The sequence below is a fragment of the Physeter macrocephalus genome, unplaced genomic scaffold, assembly GCF_002837175.3.
Source record: "Physeter macrocephalus isolate SW-GA unplaced genomic scaffold, ASM283717v5 random_499, whole genome shotgun sequence".
NCBI lineage: Eukaryota > Metazoa > Chordata > Mammalia > Artiodactyla > Physeteridae > Physeter > Physeter macrocephalus.
The window spans coordinates 14,762-34,172 of record NW_021145785.1 but is presented as its reverse complement, the minus strand read 5'-3'; the positions used below and the strand labels follow the sequence as shown (position 1 = coordinate 34,172).

Sequence of the window (19,411 nt, the reverse complement as noted above, 5' to 3'; positions counted from 1 at the left end):
CTCAGAGATGGCTGAAGGTCTTGTGGAGGCCGTTTCTTTTCCCCTGTCCCCCGTAGTTCCAGGCAAACTAACTCCTCCCCTACTTGGGACCACAAGGAGGATGGTGCTGAGACAGAGAGCACTGAGGTTCAGGACTTACACAGTCCAGGGAGCAAGACAGGAACCGGAAAGAACAGGTTTTATCTGTTTATTTAAAAACAGAATATCTTTTTTATGTACAAATATGAACATATTTACACAAAATATACATACTAGAATTCCATATCTTCAGGTTCCACATCCAAGGTCCTGGGCTGGCTGGAGAGCAGGGGATGAGAGTCTCTCCTTTGGTCCAGAAATCCAGCAGAGTTCAGGCTGAGCAGGGTTTGGGCACTAAATCTAGATATTCTGATTGAGTGTATTTGGGTGGGGCAGGCAAAAATGGACCTAATCTAATCCCAACCAGAGAAACTGCTGGAAGAACCCCAAGTTAGTAGCCCTGAGACCCCCGGGGAAAAGGAGACATTCTTGCTCCCAGCATCTCCTTCACCTCCCTTGGTCTATAATCACTATTCTCTCTCCCCTACACCACAACCAAACCAGGAGCCCTTGTCACCAAGTCCTAGTAGCCCCCCACCAAGGGATCACAAACAACTGTGGATACAACTAAGAAAACATGAGGCTAGGGGAAGAGCTAAGGAGCCGCTAGGGCCAAGGACCCTACCTACCCTCCCATAGCCAGTAACTGAGGGGCGCACACCCCTCCTTCAAACTCTATCAGCTCTTAGGCTCCCTCCCAAGAGCCTGCCTAGATTAAGATGCCTGAGATGGAGCACCTTTCAGAACCACAGGAATTAACCCCCTGGAGTAGGACCTGAGCAAGGTCTAGCTTTGCTGAATTCTTGTGTAGGCTGATGTCACTTTAAGCAATCCTTGCAATAATAAATGTCCAGATGAATTAAAAGTTTTTAAAAAGTCTTTTCTCTTATTAATGCATTTGGGGCAGTAGTCCTTAAAGGAGCTCCACTGTGCAGGTTTATGTACAGCAAATATGTACATACAGCAGACCCAGAGGCCACCAGAGGGCAGAGGGTTTCTTCTGTAACAGTTTGAGCCTCTGGCTGACCCCTAGGCCCGCTGCTTTACACTTGCCCTGACAGCTCCCAAGTGGTGGGAGCCCGGCTCCCGCACTCAGGAGGCCAGATTCCAGCTCCAACTATGCCCGCACACCTGTACCTGGCCCACAGTCTCCACCTCCCGCCTCCAACCTCTGCATCATTAATACTGCTCTGGGGTCTGAGGAAAACACCTGCATTTTACAGGCAAAGGTCACACAGCCACACGACACACAAACCGATCCCCTACGGCGTTCCCCATGCAGCCACTGAACCCTGTGGCACACACACCACGGTTCACTTGGACTCTGACGTAACAACACAACGCACACCATGGGCACAGTCACCCCTCCGCGCACACACAGCGCACACTCAAACAAGCACAAATGCACACAGTGACCTGCACACACTGTGGGAGGGACTCAACAAGCAGAGCCCTTCCATCATCCAACAGAAGGACTGGAGGAAAAGGTCGAGCAGTCAGTGGGGTGGGGAGCATCTTCCTCAAGAAATGAGGTGTGTAGGGAGGCTCCCCGGGGATGAGCTGAAATCTTCCATGTCAGCAGAGGGAACCAGGCTTAGGGGACGGAGGCAAGCCTGGGTCAGACCAGGTGCCCCCGCCCATTGATGTAGATGCCGTTGCCCGTGGGCTTGGCCCGCAGGGTCCCATTCTCCTGAACAAAATGGTTCATGGCCTGCTTGATGCCTTCGTCCTGATCTTCCTCCTCCTCTGTCCGCCCAGAGCCTGGAGACAGCAGTTCAGTCTGTGTTTCGATCTCCCTCACTGTGGTGAGCGTGGAGTAACTGCGGCCCTCTGCCTCTTCGCTCTGGAGACCAAGGGCGGAGGGCAAGTCAGGAACCAAGGCGGGGCAGCCAGACATGAGGGGGTCGGCTGGGGCACGCTGGGGTCAGAGGTCAGGCACAAGCAGGGGTTATGGTTGCTCAGCGGCTCAGAGATGGGGGGCCAGGAATGAATGTTAGGCCTGGGGAAGGGGAGACTAGAGAGCAAAGGCATAGCGGGGCGGGGAGGGGATGGGATGGGGCAGCGTGAGTCTGAGGAATCAGGGGCCAGTGAAGGGGCAGCTGACGCACCACATCTGGGACCCGGAGAGGGGCCTGGGAGAGTGGTAGGGGCGCCGGCGGGGCCGGGGGCCTCACCATCACAGAGCAGCTACTGTTGTCCTTGAGACCATCAGGGTGGCCCTCGGCTCTCAGCCCTACACTCTCCTCCGGCTGCGGGGCCCGGACATGGGGGAGGAGTCAGAACAGGGCTCAGCCTCTTCACCTCTGTCCTCCCCCAGCCTCCCCCCAATCACTTTCCCCCAACCTCCCCCCAATCACTTTCCCCCAACCTGACCTGTCCATTCTCTCCTCGATGCAAACATCCTCATTTCCCCCACCCCTACCCTCATCCCACCCTAATCCCACCCTGAAACCAGTGCTGATGGTGGCTTCCCACAGCAACCTCGAAAAGGGTTGCCGAAGGGGCCCTTCTGAAGGAGCCCAGCAAACCCAAAGCAGCTCCAGACCTGCTGGGGCTGAGTCAGCGGCCAGACCTGGGGGCGGGCTGCGCTTCTGGTCCGCAGAGGGGCCCCGGCCCCAGGAATGCATCCAACCTTGGCACACACCTGGTTCCTGGGGTCCGGGTGATGGGAATGCAGCCTCCGGATGGAGTTCTCCCTGGTCAGGGTCAGCTCCTCCTCACTGGGAAGACACCCCCTGGTCAGGAGCTGAGGGTAGTGGTAGCCTCCCAGGGTGAACCTAGCCTGGCCAAGCCTATGTGAGCCGGGGCTGGAGGGTGTGGGCGCTGGGTTGTCCCTGCAAGTGCGAGTGAGTGGCTGTAGGTGGCGGTGCGGCTACAGAGCGTGTGTGTGCCCATGTGATACGCATGCATGTGGATCTGACCCCCACTCAGGCAGTGTGGCTCCCCTCATCCAGCTGCGACCCAGGCCCCAAGGCCCTTCTCACCTCCCAGAAGGCTGGCTCTGCCTACCTCTGGTCCACAAGCTCCTCAGATGTCAGGCCTCCCAGTCTCCTCTCGCTCCTCGGTCCTGGACCACCTCCTGCTTGCCTCCCCTTTGTTCCCTGCTTACCTCTACCCACCCAGGAGTGGCCAGTACTCACTATTTCTGGGTCATCTGCTGGGCCTTGCGCCGATGGTATCGGGACATGAGTACCACCACCACCACCAGAAGGCAGAACAAGAGTGCGGCGATCACACCCACCACCACCACGGAGGCCGACACCAGATCCACCCGTTTCCCTGTGGTATCCTGGGGGTCTGCTGGAGACAGGCCACTGTCTGAGGCAGATGCCCAGATCCCTGACCGGCCCCCGGACTCCACAGCCGCCCACGAACTGTCCTCACAAAACACGTCCCAGACCACCCCCTCAGCCTGGCCCTCTGCAAAATACATGCAGCCCAGCCCCCTCCAAATAAGTATTCTCCCAATTCGCTCTCTCTGTCTTGCTCCCTGTCCCCCCACCAGGCCCTTGGCCCAGGTCCCAGCCTCTGCCCCAGTGCTTACCAAGAACATCCACAACCACCTGAGAATCCCTTGAGGAGAGCTCGTTGCTGACGTGGCAGACGTAGGTGCCCCTGTGCTCAGTGGTCAGCGGGGGGAAGGCCAGGGTATCTCCTTCTGCTTGTACCCCACTGGGCAGAGGCCCGTCCAGCCTGGAGTACAGGGAAGCTGATGGGTGCTGGTTGGGGCGGGCTGAGACTGCCACGACCCAACGTGCCCGGGCAGCTCTCCACCTCCCTCCCCCATGACGTCATCCAGAGCCACCGGCTGTTCCCACGGTGCCCCTCCTTCCCCTAGGCAGGTCTAGGCAGAGGTCCCTTCTCCCTGCCGCCCAGCCTGACCCAGGCACCCCCACACACACTTGGGGAAGATCCACACGCATGCCGTCCCACAAGCTCCATAGGCATCACGTCAGCCCGCACTAGGTACCAGGTCCACACGGTATAGAAAGTCCACACAACAGGACTGTCCCTTCCTATCGGGGCTCAGATGTACTTGGACAATGTGACTGCACGCCCCAGCACCCACGATGTTTCATGGCAGGATACATGCACACAGCCCCAGGCACAAGGCCACATGCATGGCTCATCTGCTCACATGTGAGCCTGTCATGGGCTCACACACGTGTGTCCCTGACCCCTCCCTGATTGTCTGGACATCTCAGACCCTGAAAAAAAGCCAAGGAACTGGCAGAGATGGGTGGGTGCTTCTGAGGTGCTAGCAACGTGGTAGTGGCTATAAGAGTGTTAGTTTCACAACAGTCACAGTCAGCTGTATCTTTTTGTCTTACTCACTTTAGGCACTTACATAAATATATAAAGTATTAACATTGAAATGCTGTATTATATTTCACAATTTTAAAGTTAAGGGAAAAAATGCCAAGGACTTATCAGCTAATTCCCTGCCAATTACCATGTATCCTACACTCCCAGGTGCAAGCCAATAACAATGTTTGGTGACCATGCATATTCTTGAATTGGTTTGAACATGTGCCCCAATTTATTTGGGGTTCAGAATATATTGTCCCAGCCCACGGTGAGTACGTGCTGGTCCTGAGGGAAAGACCCTGGTCCCAAGCTAGGCCCTTACCGTGTCCAGTTGTACGAGGGAGGAGGCTGCCCTTCACTCAGGCACTTGAGCATAGCTCCTTCTCTGCCAACCTGCCACAGCTTTTGGTCTTCAAGGCCCCTCACAGAGGCCTCAGCAAGGACTGGAATGGAAAGTTGGAGGAGAAAGAATGGAAATGATGCCTTTGATCCTGCTCTTCCTCAAAGGGCCCCCGCCCCAGGCCCCACTTTGCCTGGAATAGCCTTCCCCTGCCCTTCTCCATCCTACTCATCTGCGGCCAAAGCTAGCCCAGCCCCACCTTACTGACAGCTCCCTCCCCTCTCTAAGTTCAGAGAGTCCACATGGGTTTACCTGTGCAATGAGCCTATTAAGTCCCTCTACACAGCAATGTGGCACACCTTTTCTGAATCCCCCATGGTCCGTAGCATAACGCTAGTCACAGAACAGGTGCTCAGCAAACACTCCCAGATTCATCAAAGGCTTAACCATCCTATTAGTTCATTCATTTCTTTTTTTTTTTTTTTCTCGGCTGTGTGACACAGCTTGTGCCATCTTAGTTCCCCGACCAGGGATCGAACCCGGGCCTTTGGCAGCAAAAGCATGGAGTCCTAACCACTGGACCACCAGGGAATTCCGGTTCATTCACTTCTTTCACAGACATTTGTTGAGGACCTACTTTGTGCCAAATGCTGGGTTAGTATGAGTAGAAAACAGTGCTATCCTCCAGAGAGGCTCAAAGTCTAATGCCAGGAGAACAATATCGACTGTCGACCGAGCACCTTCTATGCACTAAGCACTATGCGAGAGGCTTTGCATTCGTTCAGAACCCTGTACAGTTGATATAATAATACTCCTTCTGTTGATGAAGAAAATGAACCTTAACAAGATTGACTGACAGCTGGTAAACAGCAGAACTAGGGCTCATCCCAAGTCTATCTGTCTTCAAATCCTAAACTGTCTAGTTTACAAAATGCTTTTAATTCCATGTTTATATCTGATTCTTCCAACAACCCCTGAAGCAGGGCCAGCTCCTCTGTAAACAGAAGGACACAAGGTCAGAGAGTGATTTGCCAAGGTCATCTGGGGTGGGTTCCAGGTCTTCTACCTTGGACTGGTGCTCTCTCAGCCATACAAGGTGGCCTCCAGGACCCAGGCTGGCCAGACTGGTGTGGCTTAGGGTCTCTCACTATCTCACCAATCCTCTTGGAGCCCATGGGGTCTCCCTACCCAAGATCCAGGTACTCACAGGCCACTTGGAGGATGTGGGTGATCCTTTGGTCCTGGAGCAGGCCAGGGTGGGACACCACGCAGGTAAGTGGCTGTCCATTCATGCTGCGGCTGGGCACTAGATGGAATTCTGAAGTGACAGCAGCTGAGCGAGAGTGCGTGAAAGAGCGGCTGGATGTTGTGCCCTTGACCTCTGTGTCCCAGGTCACGCTGGGGGCCGGGCTACCCTCTGCTGTGCAGGAAGCTGCCAGTGTCAGGCCCTGGCCCTCTTCTAGTGCTGGACCAGGATTCAACGAGGGCAGGGGAGGCACTGCAGAGGGTGAGGAGGCAGAAGTCACAACCTTTACAACCCGTGTCAGGAGGCCCCGCCCCATCCCAGTTCAGTCTTGCACAGGTGCAAAGTTTCAGGCCCCTTTTTCTTCTTTTACTTCATCAACAAAGATGCTAGATGACTGGCAGCATTTCAGCGGACTTTGTACCTTTCTCCAATGCTTGAATTTTTTTACAGTGAGTACGGGTCATTTTTTTAATAAAAATAATGAAGTAATTAAAAAACTAACCAGATAACATCTATATAATAATAATAATAGCCACCATTTATTAAGCACTTACTATGTGCCCAGAATTGTGCTAAACACTTTACAAACTTTGTCTCTTTTAATCCTGTCATCAAACATGAAGTACATCTTACTGTCTGTGTTTTACAGCTGAAGAAACTGAAGCTCAGGGAGGTTGAATGATTTATTCCAGATCATTAGCTATTAGGTGGTGAAGCCAAGATCCACACCCAGATTTTTCTACCAAGGCTGGTATTACTAACTTCCATGAGGATAAAGGGGAACTATAAAGGCCTTTATTTATTTTCATCTTCATAACATTAACAGTCCAAGCACAGAATGGAAAAGACTTAACTTGACCATAAGTCTAGGGCATCCGTGCAAAGTGGTGGTTTAAAAGGTGATTGTGGTCTCCAACCACATTCACTGAAGGTCCAGATCAGGAAAGGTCTCAGCCCCACTGGTCATGCACAGCCACACTGGTCATAGCTGGGTCTGCATGTCCACGTCTAGGCACCACATTCTAAAACCATGGAGCCCAGGGTGGTGAGGGAGGCTCTGAATGAGTGTCTTTAGTAGAACTGTTGCAGAAACCTGTAAGTTTAGCTTGAAGAAGAAGAGATTTGGGTGGGGCATGACGGAGGTCCTCAGCTGGTGGAAAGGCTGTCATGCAGAAGGGAGAATAAGCCTGTGCCATCTTGCTGGGGAGGGTGAAAGTAACCGAGAGGGAGATTTCCAATCAGCAGAAGGAAGAACAGCCTAATACGTGGATTCTTCCCCAAGCCTGACCAAGCAGTATCAAGCTTTTGGGGTCACTTGGAGAGAATTTCTGGATTGGGGTGAGGGGGGGTGGCTAAATGAAGCTCCCTCATCCCTGCAGGGCCCCACCTCTTCTTCCTGTTCCGCCTCTGCCCGCTCCATCTCTGCATCCCCCCGCCTCCAGCTTCTGCCCTCCAACACCCGGGGCCTGAGGACCTGGTGCTTCTGCACACACAGCACCCCCGCCCCCATGCCCAACGGGCCCCACTGACCCAGCACGCGGAGCCGAAGCCGCGCCTGGAAGCTGCCGGCAGGGAAGGTACTGACGCGACACTCGTACTCGCCCTCGTCCGCCTGCACCGCGTTGCGCAGAAGCACCGCACCGTCCAGGGGGTTCCTTGGGGGAGGCGGCTCTTCCACGCGGCCGTCGTAGGCTGAGCTCACGTGCAGCCCGTATTTAGAGTTCAGAAGTGCCAGCTCCTGGCCGCCCTCGCCCTCATCCACACGAGCCCATGCCACTTGCTCCACCTGCTCGCCCGGGTCCCCTCGGTAGAAGCAGGGCAGTTTTGCGTCCTGGCCCAGCACCACGGTCACCAAGTCCGAGGTCTCCAGCTCGCCCGCCGGGCACCGACCTGCAGGGGGGCAGACAGAAGCAGCCAGGATTAGGGGCGCTGCCAGAGCCCGGGGAACACTTATCCACAATGATCATGTCCGCAAAGGCAGCCCGGAACTCCTGGAGCACTTTATGCTTGCAAAGCGCGGTCAGTCCATTACCTCATTAGGTTCACAAAACATTCCCAAGAGGCAGGCGTTATTATCGCCGTTTAACAGATGAGAAAACTGAGACCCAGAGACAGGAAGTGACTTGCCTAAGGCCACACAGGTGGTATGTGGAAGAGTCACACCCTCTCTCAGCCCAGGATTGTATCCTGAGCAATTGTAAGGTGGGGGCTATAACAGGAGGAGAGACCCAGCCTCTGCCCTCAGGGAGCTCAGGGAAATGGATTCTGTGCACACGAAGACGGGAAGCCATGGACAAACTTTCACAGAAGGCTCAACCTACCAAGGAGGGGAAAAGTGAACGCTTTCAGAACGCGTGGCCAGGAACCAAGGCAAGGGTCCAGAGCAGTTGGTGTCTGGGATGGGGCATGTAGTGTAGGCAGGGTCCAAACCAGCAGGCCCTTCGGAACAATCTTTTCATGGCTTCAAAATGAGAGACCTGGATTCCCAGAGAGAAGAAGGTATTCTGTGTGGGAGGAATGGCACGAACCAAGGCTCAGAGACAGGACTGAGCAAGTCACCGAAGACAGAGAGGCCCCAGGTCAGAGGCCCAGAGATACAAGGTCAGGACAGACACACATGACAGTGTCAGAACGTGAGCCAGAATCGGAGGACCAGAACCAGTGACAAAAGGCGAGTGTTTTGCGCGTTGACAAGGAACAGTGTGAAGCACTCAGGGGTATCTATCATGTAGCCTTATATGCAAAGAAGGATGCATTTCCTGCACTCATAGAACCTGAGCTCTATTCTGGAAGAAGAGATACGTATGGAGACAGCTATGGAAACACTCGTGATGGTTTCTGATTTGGTGCTTAGTGGTGTGTTGCAGGTTAGTCATGGGATGGGACAGTCACAGTGGTCCCGAGTCACATGGGAGGGGCTCATGCATGAGTTGGGTAGAATCAGGAGGGGATGAGACCTGGAAAGGGGTCCCAGGTAAGGGACCAAGGTGGGAAAAGCCCAAGGAGGTGGAGAGGCCGGCTGGTTCAGGAAGCAGAGAGAAGAGGACAGAACTAAGGCAGAGGGTGTGTGTTGAGCAGGAGTGGGACATCTGGTCAGAGCAAAATCACCCAGGACCTTCCATACCAGGCAAAGGAATTCAGATTTGGCCAAGATGAAATCGGGAGTCACTAAAGCATGAAGCCAATGGGCATGTGCCCTCAGACTAGAAAGTAGGGAGACTGGGGACAGGAGACCCACTAGGACCCTGCAGCTGCCATCCTGCACCGTGCTGCTGAGAGGACGGGACAGTTCCAGGGGAAATTTGGCAGGATTTGGTCACTGACCAGAAAGAAAGAGAAAAGTCTCAAAGACAACTCCTAGGTTTCTAGGATAAGTAACTTATGAGGGAGGCATGGCCAGGGAAATCTCATGGCTGGGAAGAAAGAAATTTGGAGTTGTGGAATAAAGCGTGTGAAACATAGGGCTGGGGGCTGAGGCTGTGGACAGAGTGAATGCTCTCTGGGATGGCAAGAGCTCCTTGCGTTGGAATGCACATCCAGCAATTCCCCAAAGTTCAAAGCTCCTGCCTCTGGCCAGCACTTCACACACCCTGCTGGCCCTCACCTTGCTCACACTGTGCTCCTGCCTGGAACGCCCTCCGCCCTATGTCTGGCAGCTCCTACTCATCACTGTCTGGGTAACTCCTACTCATCCTTGAAGACTCTGCTTAGACATCACTTGCTCCTGGAGTCCTCCCTCCCCCCACCCCCACCTCAGGCAGAGTGAGGTGCTCTTCCTCTGTTCTCCTCTAGCACCCTGATTTGCCCCATTGTAGTACTTTACACCACAGATTGTATTTGCTATTTTCTTGTCTGCCTCTTCCACCAGATTGAGAACCTCAAGAGTATAAACTCAGTCTCACATCACATATGGAAACATGGTTTCTGATTTAGTGCTCAGTGGTCTGCATTCCTGGCACATAATTGGTGCTCAATTAATGTTTATTGACTGACTGACTGAGTGAATGGGTGGGTGAATGAATGAATGCGAGAGACAGGTGGAAGAAGGAAAGGGTAGAATGAGGAGGAATGTGCAGTCTTTGGTTGGGCTGGGCAGGGAGGGGGTTGGCATGGCAACCTTAGGGTGGAGACAGGATAGGCTGGCTACCTGGGTTCTCTGCCAAAGGAAGCACCTCCAGACTGGACCTAGGGAGAAGGAAGGGGATGGAGGGTGTCAGGCATGGAGGGAGAAAGTGAAGCCCCACTAGAGTGGACCAGAGGGTTCCAGTGAGGCAGAGCGTGGGACAGAGGAAGGGGGTCCCATGGCCCTGCTAGCAAGGGAGGAGGAAGGGAGGATGCTCTTGGGAGCTGGGAGGGCCCAAACGGGACAGGACAGACCTGCAGGGCCAGATACCAGGGCCCTGACCTGCCTAAGCTGAAGTTGGTCCCACCCAGCCCAGCCTGGGAGTCCAGCTAACCATCTGCACCTCTGCCAGACACCTCCTCCTGGCGCCAGAGGGAGCAGGGCTGCCAAGGAAGGGCTAGAGGTGGGCTTGAGATAGGGGCTTCCCCGTACTTCCTCTGCTTCGAACACTGGTGTCCGTGCAGGTCACAGGGAGTCCAAGCCCTGCTCCACTGGGACACTCAAACCCTTTCAAAGATTATTTCTACGACAATGTCAGATGGCATATTTTCCATCCCCATCCCTACACTTGCCAACCAGCTGGCCCCTCCCCACCACTAATCACTCACATTTCCCCCCCAAAAAAATACTTTTTTTTTTTTTGCCACACAATGGCATGCAGGATCTTAGTTCCCCAACCAGGGATCGAACTCATGCCCCCTGCAGTGGAAGCTCAGAGTCCTAACCACTGAATTGCCAGGGAATTCCCAAAAATACCCTCTTAGGGTACAACATGCATCAAGTCCCCAGCGCATGTCTGAGTCCAATGTCTGAGTCCAATCTTCCACATCACTACCTGTGGGTCCAAGATCCCCATGATCTCAAGTGATAAGCCCAAGCTTTGCAGGATGAGGAACCCAGTAAAACCAGAAAGTCCCTTCTGGGTGAGCTCCCCATTGTCCTAAATCCACTGTTTAGTGGGAGCATCTCAGCTTGAGCAACGCCTTCCTTCACTTACACACACACACACACACACACACACACACACACACACACACACACACAGGCTGCAAGAGAAGGAAAAGAGAACTTGGGCTTTAGAATCCCTGTCCTGGGCTCAGTGGACCCAGAAGCTCATACTCCCAGGGGAGGGTAGGCCAGGACTGCCTCCCCCTTCTCTCCCCCACCCAGTGCCCGCCCGGCATGATGATGTCACCAGAGCAAAGGAGACACACCGCCTGCCTGGTGAGGTCACCCTGCGGGCATGTAGTAGCCAGGCCAGGCCCACGGACCCTTCTGCTGCAAATTGTTTCCTGAGCCTGGTGGACTCTGCTGGCTGGACTCTCCTCCCTCTGACCCGACCCGACCCGACACGACCCTCCCCTGCTTCTGGGAGTACCAGGACGCTGGTCAGGAGCCTTGGTGATTCAGCCACTGCTGCACAGCAGGCCCAGCCTCAGTCACCACCAGCCACCACCTTGCGCAAGGAAGAGAACAGGCCCAACTGGCCAGACGGGATCCCTGCCCTCAGCCTCCCCCACCCCTGGCCAAGCCCCCACGGGCCTCTTTGGGGCCCTGCCCTCTGTGTACCCTGCCTGCTCCCAGACAGGCCCTCCATTCCTGGCTTGGGCTGGCTGCCTGCTCCCCACCCTGCGCCTGGGTCCCAACTTTCCTATCTGTGTGAGGCCTGGCCTCTGATCTCCAGAGGGGAAACAGGCTGGCAGCTGCAGATGACAGCATCTCTGGGGAAGGAGGCTTTTCTTTCTGAGGAGCCTTTCTCCTTCAGCATCCCCTGCTAGTACATCTAGGGGTACACAGTGGGGTCCTAGAGATGGGCCTGTGAGCCTTTTGCGTCTGAACGTACATCTTTGGGTGAGGGTCTGGTGAGCCTCAGTGCTGGTTCACATGCAGGAGAGGCTGTCTCTTTGCATGAACTTGGGGGAGTTTTGCACATATATGTGTTCATGTCTTATGTTCAGGAAAGCATGTGTGCTTGTCTACATCCAGAGCAAGTTATGAAATGGCGTGTGTGTGTGAATGTGCACACGTAGTAAATATTTTGATGTCGGTTTCTCTTGGCTTCTGCATGGCTGTCTGTCTCAGCTGCCTTAGGTCAGTGGTGTGTGGCTCGGCGCCTTCGCCTCTGCATCCGTCTGGAGTGTCGCCCAGGCATCCCTCCCCTCCCCACCCCAGACTTGAGGGCAGATGCATCTCAGGTGGAGGGACCCAGAGATGAGGTCACTGTCCCTCCAGGGTGATGGGAAATAGCCATCAAGGACTCCCCAGCAGAACAAAACAAAAGCTCTCTCTACCCTTGCTCCTCAGGTTCCTACTAGAAGGACCCCCACCCTTCTCATCCCCCAGCCACGCCCCCAGGCCCCCCAGCACCTCTGGCCCCCCAAGGAGGCCTCTCCCTGGGAATCTCTGTCAGGCCTCTGCTGCTGCCACCACCAGAAAAACCAGCTCTAGCTCCAGGCCTGGGGTGAGGGTTGTCTGGTGTAGGTTTGGTGGGAAGTGGTGGGGGGAGACCCTGCCTGGGGCTAGGGGGAGGGGTCCAAGCTGTCTAGGGTCTCACTCTCCTTTGTTAACCCTTACCTCCCCTCACCCCACAGAAGCAGCCTCCACCAGAGACAGGTGGAATATGTGGGTGAGTTTGGGATAAGAAAGGACGTAGGAGGGGAGCCCCGAAGCCCCCCATTCAGGACAGGTGATATACACAACCCAGCACTTTTTTCTTCCATCCTTCCCCCCATAACCTTGGCCTTGGAATGCTAGGGAACTTTGAAAACCAGCAGATTCTCCCTTTGCATTCATCCACCTCCCTCATTTACCCCACATTGTCCTAAGCCCCCCAGCTTAGTGAGAGCTTCCCAACCCGGGCAAAGTGCCCACCACAGATTAGTGGATGGGGAGGGGGGCCACACCAATCACAAAGGGAGGTGAGAACAATGGGGGAGGGCAGGCCTTGAGGCAGCCCCGGCTCTGGCCCAGACACAGCTCCCAGCACAGGTAAGTCCCGTAAACCCCCCGGAGCCAGAGTCTGAGCCCGGCTGAGTCACCAAAACAACCACACTGTGGGTGGGAGACCCAGAATTCCACTTCTCCCAAACTCCTGAGATCCTAACCCCCTCCCCAGTGCTGCCAGCCAACCACCCCCCTCCCCCATCTCTGCAAGTGTGGCCAGCTCTGCCCCGCCCCAAATCACAGCCTCAACCCAGCTCTCAGGACAGTTTTAAAGGCAAGAGGGGAGGAGGGTGGCCTGAGAACTGTGGGTAAACTTCTGAGGCCAGAGGCTCCCTGCCTCAGTAAAAGAGTGACCCCGACCCCCTCCTGCACAGCCCTGCTCCAGGAGGCTTGGTGGCTTGCCCCCAGTTCTGAACTTGACCTTTGCATTTTAGATTCTGTTCCCAGATTCTGTTCCTAGGCTCCTCTCCTCCCTTCACTCCTGACTCAGCTCCCCACCCCACCCCCATTCCTTCTCTCTGTCCAGACTTCAGTCAGCACCAGGGCAAGTTTGGAAGGCCAGGAAGCCCAGGCATTCTCTCCTCACTAGGCTGGCTCCCCACGGTGGCTGACCCCTCTTCACTTTGCCTGGAGGACCCTAGGATCCCGAGGCTGGGGTCTAGAGGCTGGGACTGCGGACTCTCCTAGGAGCCCCTCACTGCCATCTCTGTGGCTGGGGTCCCCTTAGCCTAGCTCCCTGAAACACTGGGGCGGGACCAAGGTCAATGGGGCCACAGGGCTTCCCTGGGATTCCCCCTAGTTCTCCCCACCTTGGGCAGGGAAGCTAGCCTCCCTTTCTGGCTTCCCTGGCTTTGGGTAGATCCTACAGGAAAGGGCCTGCCCCCCTCTGTAAACAGGAGTCGAAAAGCAGGGATGGGGCCCGTCCCTTTCTAGGAAACTAACTTCAGGCAGAAAGCTGGTCCTAACCCTCAGAGGACAGACCTCAGAATTCAGAGAACCCCGTGCCCTCTGGGGTCCTGCAGGGCTCAGTTGGGCCCCAAAAAAGATCTAGGAACTAGGATCCTATTGGAGGGGTATCTGTAGATTTAGGGCCCTCAGCCCCAGGGCAGGAGATGGGGAGGGAGAAGGGAGGGAACCTCACCTGGAAACTCATCCCATTAAGGAGAGACAAAGAGCTGTGGTGTTGAGGTGCCTCCCTAGCCTGGGCTCCTTTCCCTGTCAGGGGTGGGGCAGGGCCCTGGGGCTCAGAGCTCTAATGGCCCAGGACTTGGTGGGGGCACTAATTTGCAGCAGTGCAGGGGCAGAAGGCAATATCCAGGGTAAAGCTACCCTTGGTCCCCACTGAGAAATGGGGTCAGGACATTTCCCCCTTCTGTCACCACAGCCAGACTGACCGCCTCTTCCAGCACGCAGCACCCACCTTCAGTTCGGGGCTGGATATTTATGCAGCCACAGGCTTTCAGAGCTGGAAGGCCTATAGGGATCATCTGTTCTACCTCTTGGTCTACTGAAGTCTAGTTTCTTAGTTGCCCAAGGTCGTGTAGCAAATTAATTGCAGGAAAGGGACCAGAACCCAAGACTCCTGACTTCCCAGTCCGAGGCTTTTTCAGAGACAACATTCTAGTTTCCTGGGGGCCATTGAGGAGATGCCTACAGAGGAGCCAGAATGGGGGTGGCAGTTAGGTGGGCGCATCTGATCCTCAGGCTAGGAACCTGGAGTCTGAGTTCCAGCCTTCAGAGCACCCTCCAGCTCTGTGCAGGTTATAGCAGTAGAGCGTGGCTCACTGGGCACCAGCTTCCCTGGAGCTGGGTAGCCACAGCACCTATCCAGGCACTGGGCAAGGTTGGGGTGACACCCTAACTAGAAGGGGTCTCCTCTACCCTTCCCTGGCTTCTCTGAGAAAGAACAGCTTCGTGTCATGGGAAAAGAAAGCGGGGACTTTGTCTTGTTCACTGCTGCATCTCCAGCATCCAGCACCCTGGCTATCCCCAGGGTGCACTCAGAGGTACTACGCTTTAATGAACTAGGAACTGGGAGACCAAGACGCTAACCCTGGTTACGCTTCTAACACTGAGTAATCTTGTTAGCTCACTTGCCTATCTGTTTCTTTCAGTTTTCCCGTCTGTAAAATGAGGGAGTTGAATCGATGATCTCTTTGGTAACTTCTGAGTCCTGAGACATCATGGCTCCATTCTTTAGGCGTGGGTAGATCCTACAGGAAAATGACTACCAAGTTCCCTGGCCCCAGCAACCAGGCCCCACCCTCTTGGCCTAAGCGAGTGAGAAGGTTGTCTGGAAGATGGGAATTAAGATGTGCGGGGTAGGGGGGATGGTAGGGCTTGGTGTTTCAGTAACCTGCGATTGGAGGCTGGGCCAACAGCCCTTCCATTATAAGATCAGAACAGGAGCAGCCCCTACCCATCCACACGTCTAGACCTCACTCTCTCCCACACAGCTTTAGCTGGGGATGGAGGTTGGCGGACATCACTGCTAGGCCCTGCTGGACAACTGAGGCTCCGTCACTACTGATCCTGGGACTGGGAATCAAACTGTCCCATATAGATAAGGCCTTGTCTTTCCAAGGAGAAAGATTTCTCAGTTGCCCATTATCCTGGGAACAGCCTATGGAATCCTACCTACCGTGGACTCATTATGTACACGCACGCACACACACACATATACTCTCCCCCACTCTGAAGATTAAAATTCCTATAATTTATATCTTCTGTATATACATTACACGAGAGTAATACAAGGCATCTAGTTGAGAAAATGGGGGGACAGGGGATAAACAAAAGAGTGCCCTACCCTAGACCCCCACTCTTCTGAGTAACCACCTGATTCCCACCCTGGCACCTCATAGTGTGCTCAGGGACAGAGGGGGCCAGAGTGAGAAGAGCTTCCAGCTCCCCTGTAGTCACCCAACAGTATTCTAGGATATCGTGAAGAGAGGAGAAGGAGACAGAAAGACCCTGTCCACTCTCTGGGCATCAGGCTTCCTACACCTTGATGACTGGGGAAACCATCTGCAGCCCCAGTCAGCAATTCTGGAGCCCAGGGGGTAGGCGAGGGAACCTCCAGGAAAACCTGGGGTGAAAGGGTCCCCACCGGTTCTACCTCCCTGGCCACCTGGCAACGGGTCACCATGTCTCTTCCCCAAGAGGCAGCTCCAGCCCTATGGCTGAGGTGGTCAGGGACCCCAGACCTAATGACCTGGTCTGGGGCTGGTAGGGGACATGAAGCAGGAGAGCTACAGTGGCTCTTCTGGGGGCACTACTATCTGCTGGAGGTGGGAGAGAGACATTGACTCCTCAGTTCAGAGTAGAAGGAAAGGGAATATGTATGTGTACGTGCATGTGTGTGTGTGTGTGTGTGTGTGTGTGTGTGTGTGTGTGTGTGTTGGCCTGGGCTCAGAAGCAAGGATCCTGAAGCAAGTCCTACCTGTAAACGATGCCAGCAGCAGTAGCAGCAGCCAGGCCTCAGGCCCGCACATCTCGGCTCCCAGGGACAGAGGCATCGGTCAAAAGGCAGAGCTGCCCGGTGTTTCTGAAGTTCCACCGAGTTCTCCCTGGGAGCCGGCTCTAGAGCTGGACTGGGCACCGACCCAGAAGGCAGGAAGTCACGGAGTCCTCAGGCACTGCCGCGCCTGCCTATCCCACTAGGATCTCCACTCGGGGACCCGGCCCCGTTCCACCCACCCAACCGTAGCTACCCGCAAATAGCCGTGATCGGGAGCTCCGAGCTCCCCCAGAGCTGCTTCCCACGCCGTGGCCAACAACGACAGCAGAAACTTGGGAACCTGCTCAGCAGGTCAGAACAGGTGCGTCTCTGGGGGCTGGGCCTGGCGCGGAGACTCGGCAGCCGACACTCCCCCGCCACCCCCGCAGCCTCCGCTGGCTAATGGGTGCCAGAGAGGGAGGGAAGGAGGGAAGGACCTGGGGAGTGGGATCCCATCGTCAGCTCCAGGCTTTACCTGGCAGTGTGCGGAAGGGGCTGTGACCGGAGAGGAAAGGCGGGGGGCGGGGGCAGTGGGGGTGCTGGGGGTTGGGTAGGAGAAGGCCTGGCGTGGCTCAAAGAGGGAGGCGTCAGGCCAGGAGGAACAGGGGCAAGGCCCTTGTGGGTGGAAAGGAACCCAAGCATCCCACACCCCAGCCAGCCTTGCCGCCTTCCCCCGGGCCTTGCCAAGTTCCCCAATCTCCCAGAGGGGTTCAGCTTGGGAGCCAGAATCAGAGAAGGCCAGAACGGAGGACAGTACTGGCCCAAATACCTCATCCATCAGATGAGAAAACAGAGGCCCAGAGTGAGGAAGGGGCTTGCTGGAGGACACACAACTTAGGTAGTATCAGACATCCCTATCGCTGAGGCAGGGAGTTAGTTCAAAGACCCCTCAGGTGGAACTTAAGCGACCCCCTCCGCTTCACCCCTCCCCCACAGAGGATAAGCCAAGGGATTGACCAAGGAATTAACCCCACAGATTCCTGGCCTCCCTAGCAGGACCCTCTCTCAGCATCAACACCTTCTCATTACTGGCCAGAAGTCCCCAAAATGCATCAGCACTACCTGAGTGGAACGGGGTTCCTTTCCACCATCTCCATGGTCATTTTATGCATTTATCCCATGGTCATTGGACAAAGTCACATGTCCGAACTTTGCAAGGACAAAGTCTTGATTCCAAATACTCCGTCCTTATATCCCTATAGGTATACTCAGACCTGTAAGACCACACGTTTCCGTGTTGGATGCATATAATGTAACTGCCAAGTTACACAAAAACTTACTGGCCTAGCTGGGATAGCCAGAGGAGGGGACAGACTCTGAACTCCCTGAGAATTGAGGGATGGGGAGGGGCAAGATTGCTGACATACTGGAGCTAAAAATATATATACAGGTAGACAGGAGAGAAGAGAAGATACATACGGGTTAAAATCTTGCAGTGGGATCCTTTTGTCTGGAGAGGGGCAGGAAGTAGGAGCCAGGAACAGCAAGGTGGGGGGTCATTTCAGGTAGAATATTTTCCACACACACACGCACCCCCGACTCTACCTGTCAAAATCTTACTCATCTTTCAAAACTGACCTCAAGTGCCACATCTTCCATGAAGCCTTCTCAGCTCCTCCCACCTAAAATTAATCTTTCTCCCTTCTGTTCTTCCTCAGCCTCTGCTAGTCCCTTTATTATAGCTTGTGTACTCATAATTTGTGCACATCTTATCTCCTTATCTAAATTGTAAGCTTCAATTCAAGAAGCAACAAATGAAGCCTGCTGTGTGCCAAGGATTCAGTAAATGTGTTAAATTGAGGGACAGGACGAGAGCTGTAGTCTGTGAACTCCTGGAAAGTCAGGCTTGTTTTATAATCTTGTCTCAGTCATCCATGCTAGGACAGTCCACAGCACTTAATGGAGACTGAATACATTTTTGTTGAAGGCATGATGTTATGAACGGAAAAGGCGGTCAGGTAGAGGAGTGGAGATCCTGACTCTCCTGAATCTGGTTAGTGACCCAGACTTTAACCCTGCCTCTGGACTGTGACCCCAACTCTCTCTAGATCCCAAATCTCAGCAGTGTCCGTGGTAGTGACCTCTTCTTGGATGGCTGTTTCCCACAGGTCGGGGCCAGGCCAAATGCCAAAGCTCCTGTTTCTCTCCACCTCCACTTTGGTGAACCCCTTCCCCTCTTTGGGACTCACATCCCACCTGTGTCAGGGGAGCAGCCCCACCTCTATGCTGCTTTGAGATCCACGGTGGCAGGGGTGGGGTAGAGCAGGGAGGAATGGGAGGAGGAGCATCCCCTGTTATAATTATAATTATCAAACTTTGGGCTTCCCTGGTGGTGCAGTGGTTGAGAATCTACCTGCCAATGCAGGGGACACGGGTTCGAGCCCTGGTCTGGGAGGATCCCACATGCCGCGGAGCAACTGGGCCCGTGAGCCACAACTACTGAGCCTGCGTGCCTGGAGGCTGTGCTCCACAACAAGAGAGGCCGCGACAGTGAGAGGCCTGCGCACCGCAATGAAGAGTGGCCCCAGCTCGCCGCAACTGGAGAGAGCCCTCGCACAGAAACGAAGACCCAACACAGCCAAAAATAAATAAATTAATTAATTAATTAATTAATTAAAATTTTTTTAAAAACCCTTGGATCCTATCACGTGATTTCAGACGAACTCCCTTCTTTCCCACAGATTCACCCCTCCTGGTCCTGGAAACCACAGGAGAAACTGAGGCACGGTGGTAGGAAAGCAGTTAGATCACAAGGTGGGTATTCAGTCCCTATATCTCCTTCAGCCTTTTAGTTCACAATACATCTCAGTGCTGCCAGTCAGGAAGCCTGTGAGCCTCTGGCTGGGACCCTCAGTCACCCACCCCCAACTCCAG

General features: G+C 54.6%; 1 protein-coding gene across 4 annotated transcripts; it reads right to left on the bottom strand.

The window, feature by feature from the left end:
• Positions 1 to 173: 173 nt before the first annotated feature.
• Positions 174 to 16,811, bottom strand: NECTIN4 (nectin cell adhesion molecule 4). 4 transcript variants are annotated; one of them, XM_055083038.1, is made up of 9 exons: positions 16,481 to 16,809; positions 7,503 to 7,862; positions 5,934 to 6,224; positions 4,709 to 4,829; positions 3,623 to 3,771; positions 3,219 to 3,378; positions 2,723 to 2,798; positions 2,253 to 2,327; positions 174 to 1,921 (listed from the first exon to the last, which is right to left on the bottom strand). In XM_055083038.1, the coding sequence occupies exons 1-9, from the start codon at positions 16,554 to 16,556 to the stop codon at positions 1,697 to 1,699; spliced, it is 1,533 nt and encodes a 510-aa protein (XP_054939013.1). In that variant the 5' UTR covers positions 16,557 to 16,809; the 3' UTR covers positions 174 to 1,696. The 4 variants fall into 4 exon arrangements, with proteins under 4 accessions (XP_054939013.1, XP_007112357.1, XP_054939014.1 ...); XM_007112295.3 differs by having other exon boundaries at positions 3,219 to 3,375; positions 16,481 to 16,808; XM_055083039.1 differs by lacking the exon at positions 2,253 to 2,327 and having other exon boundaries at positions 16,481 to 16,811.
• Between the last annotated feature and the right edge of the window lie 2,600 nt (positions 16,812 to 19,411).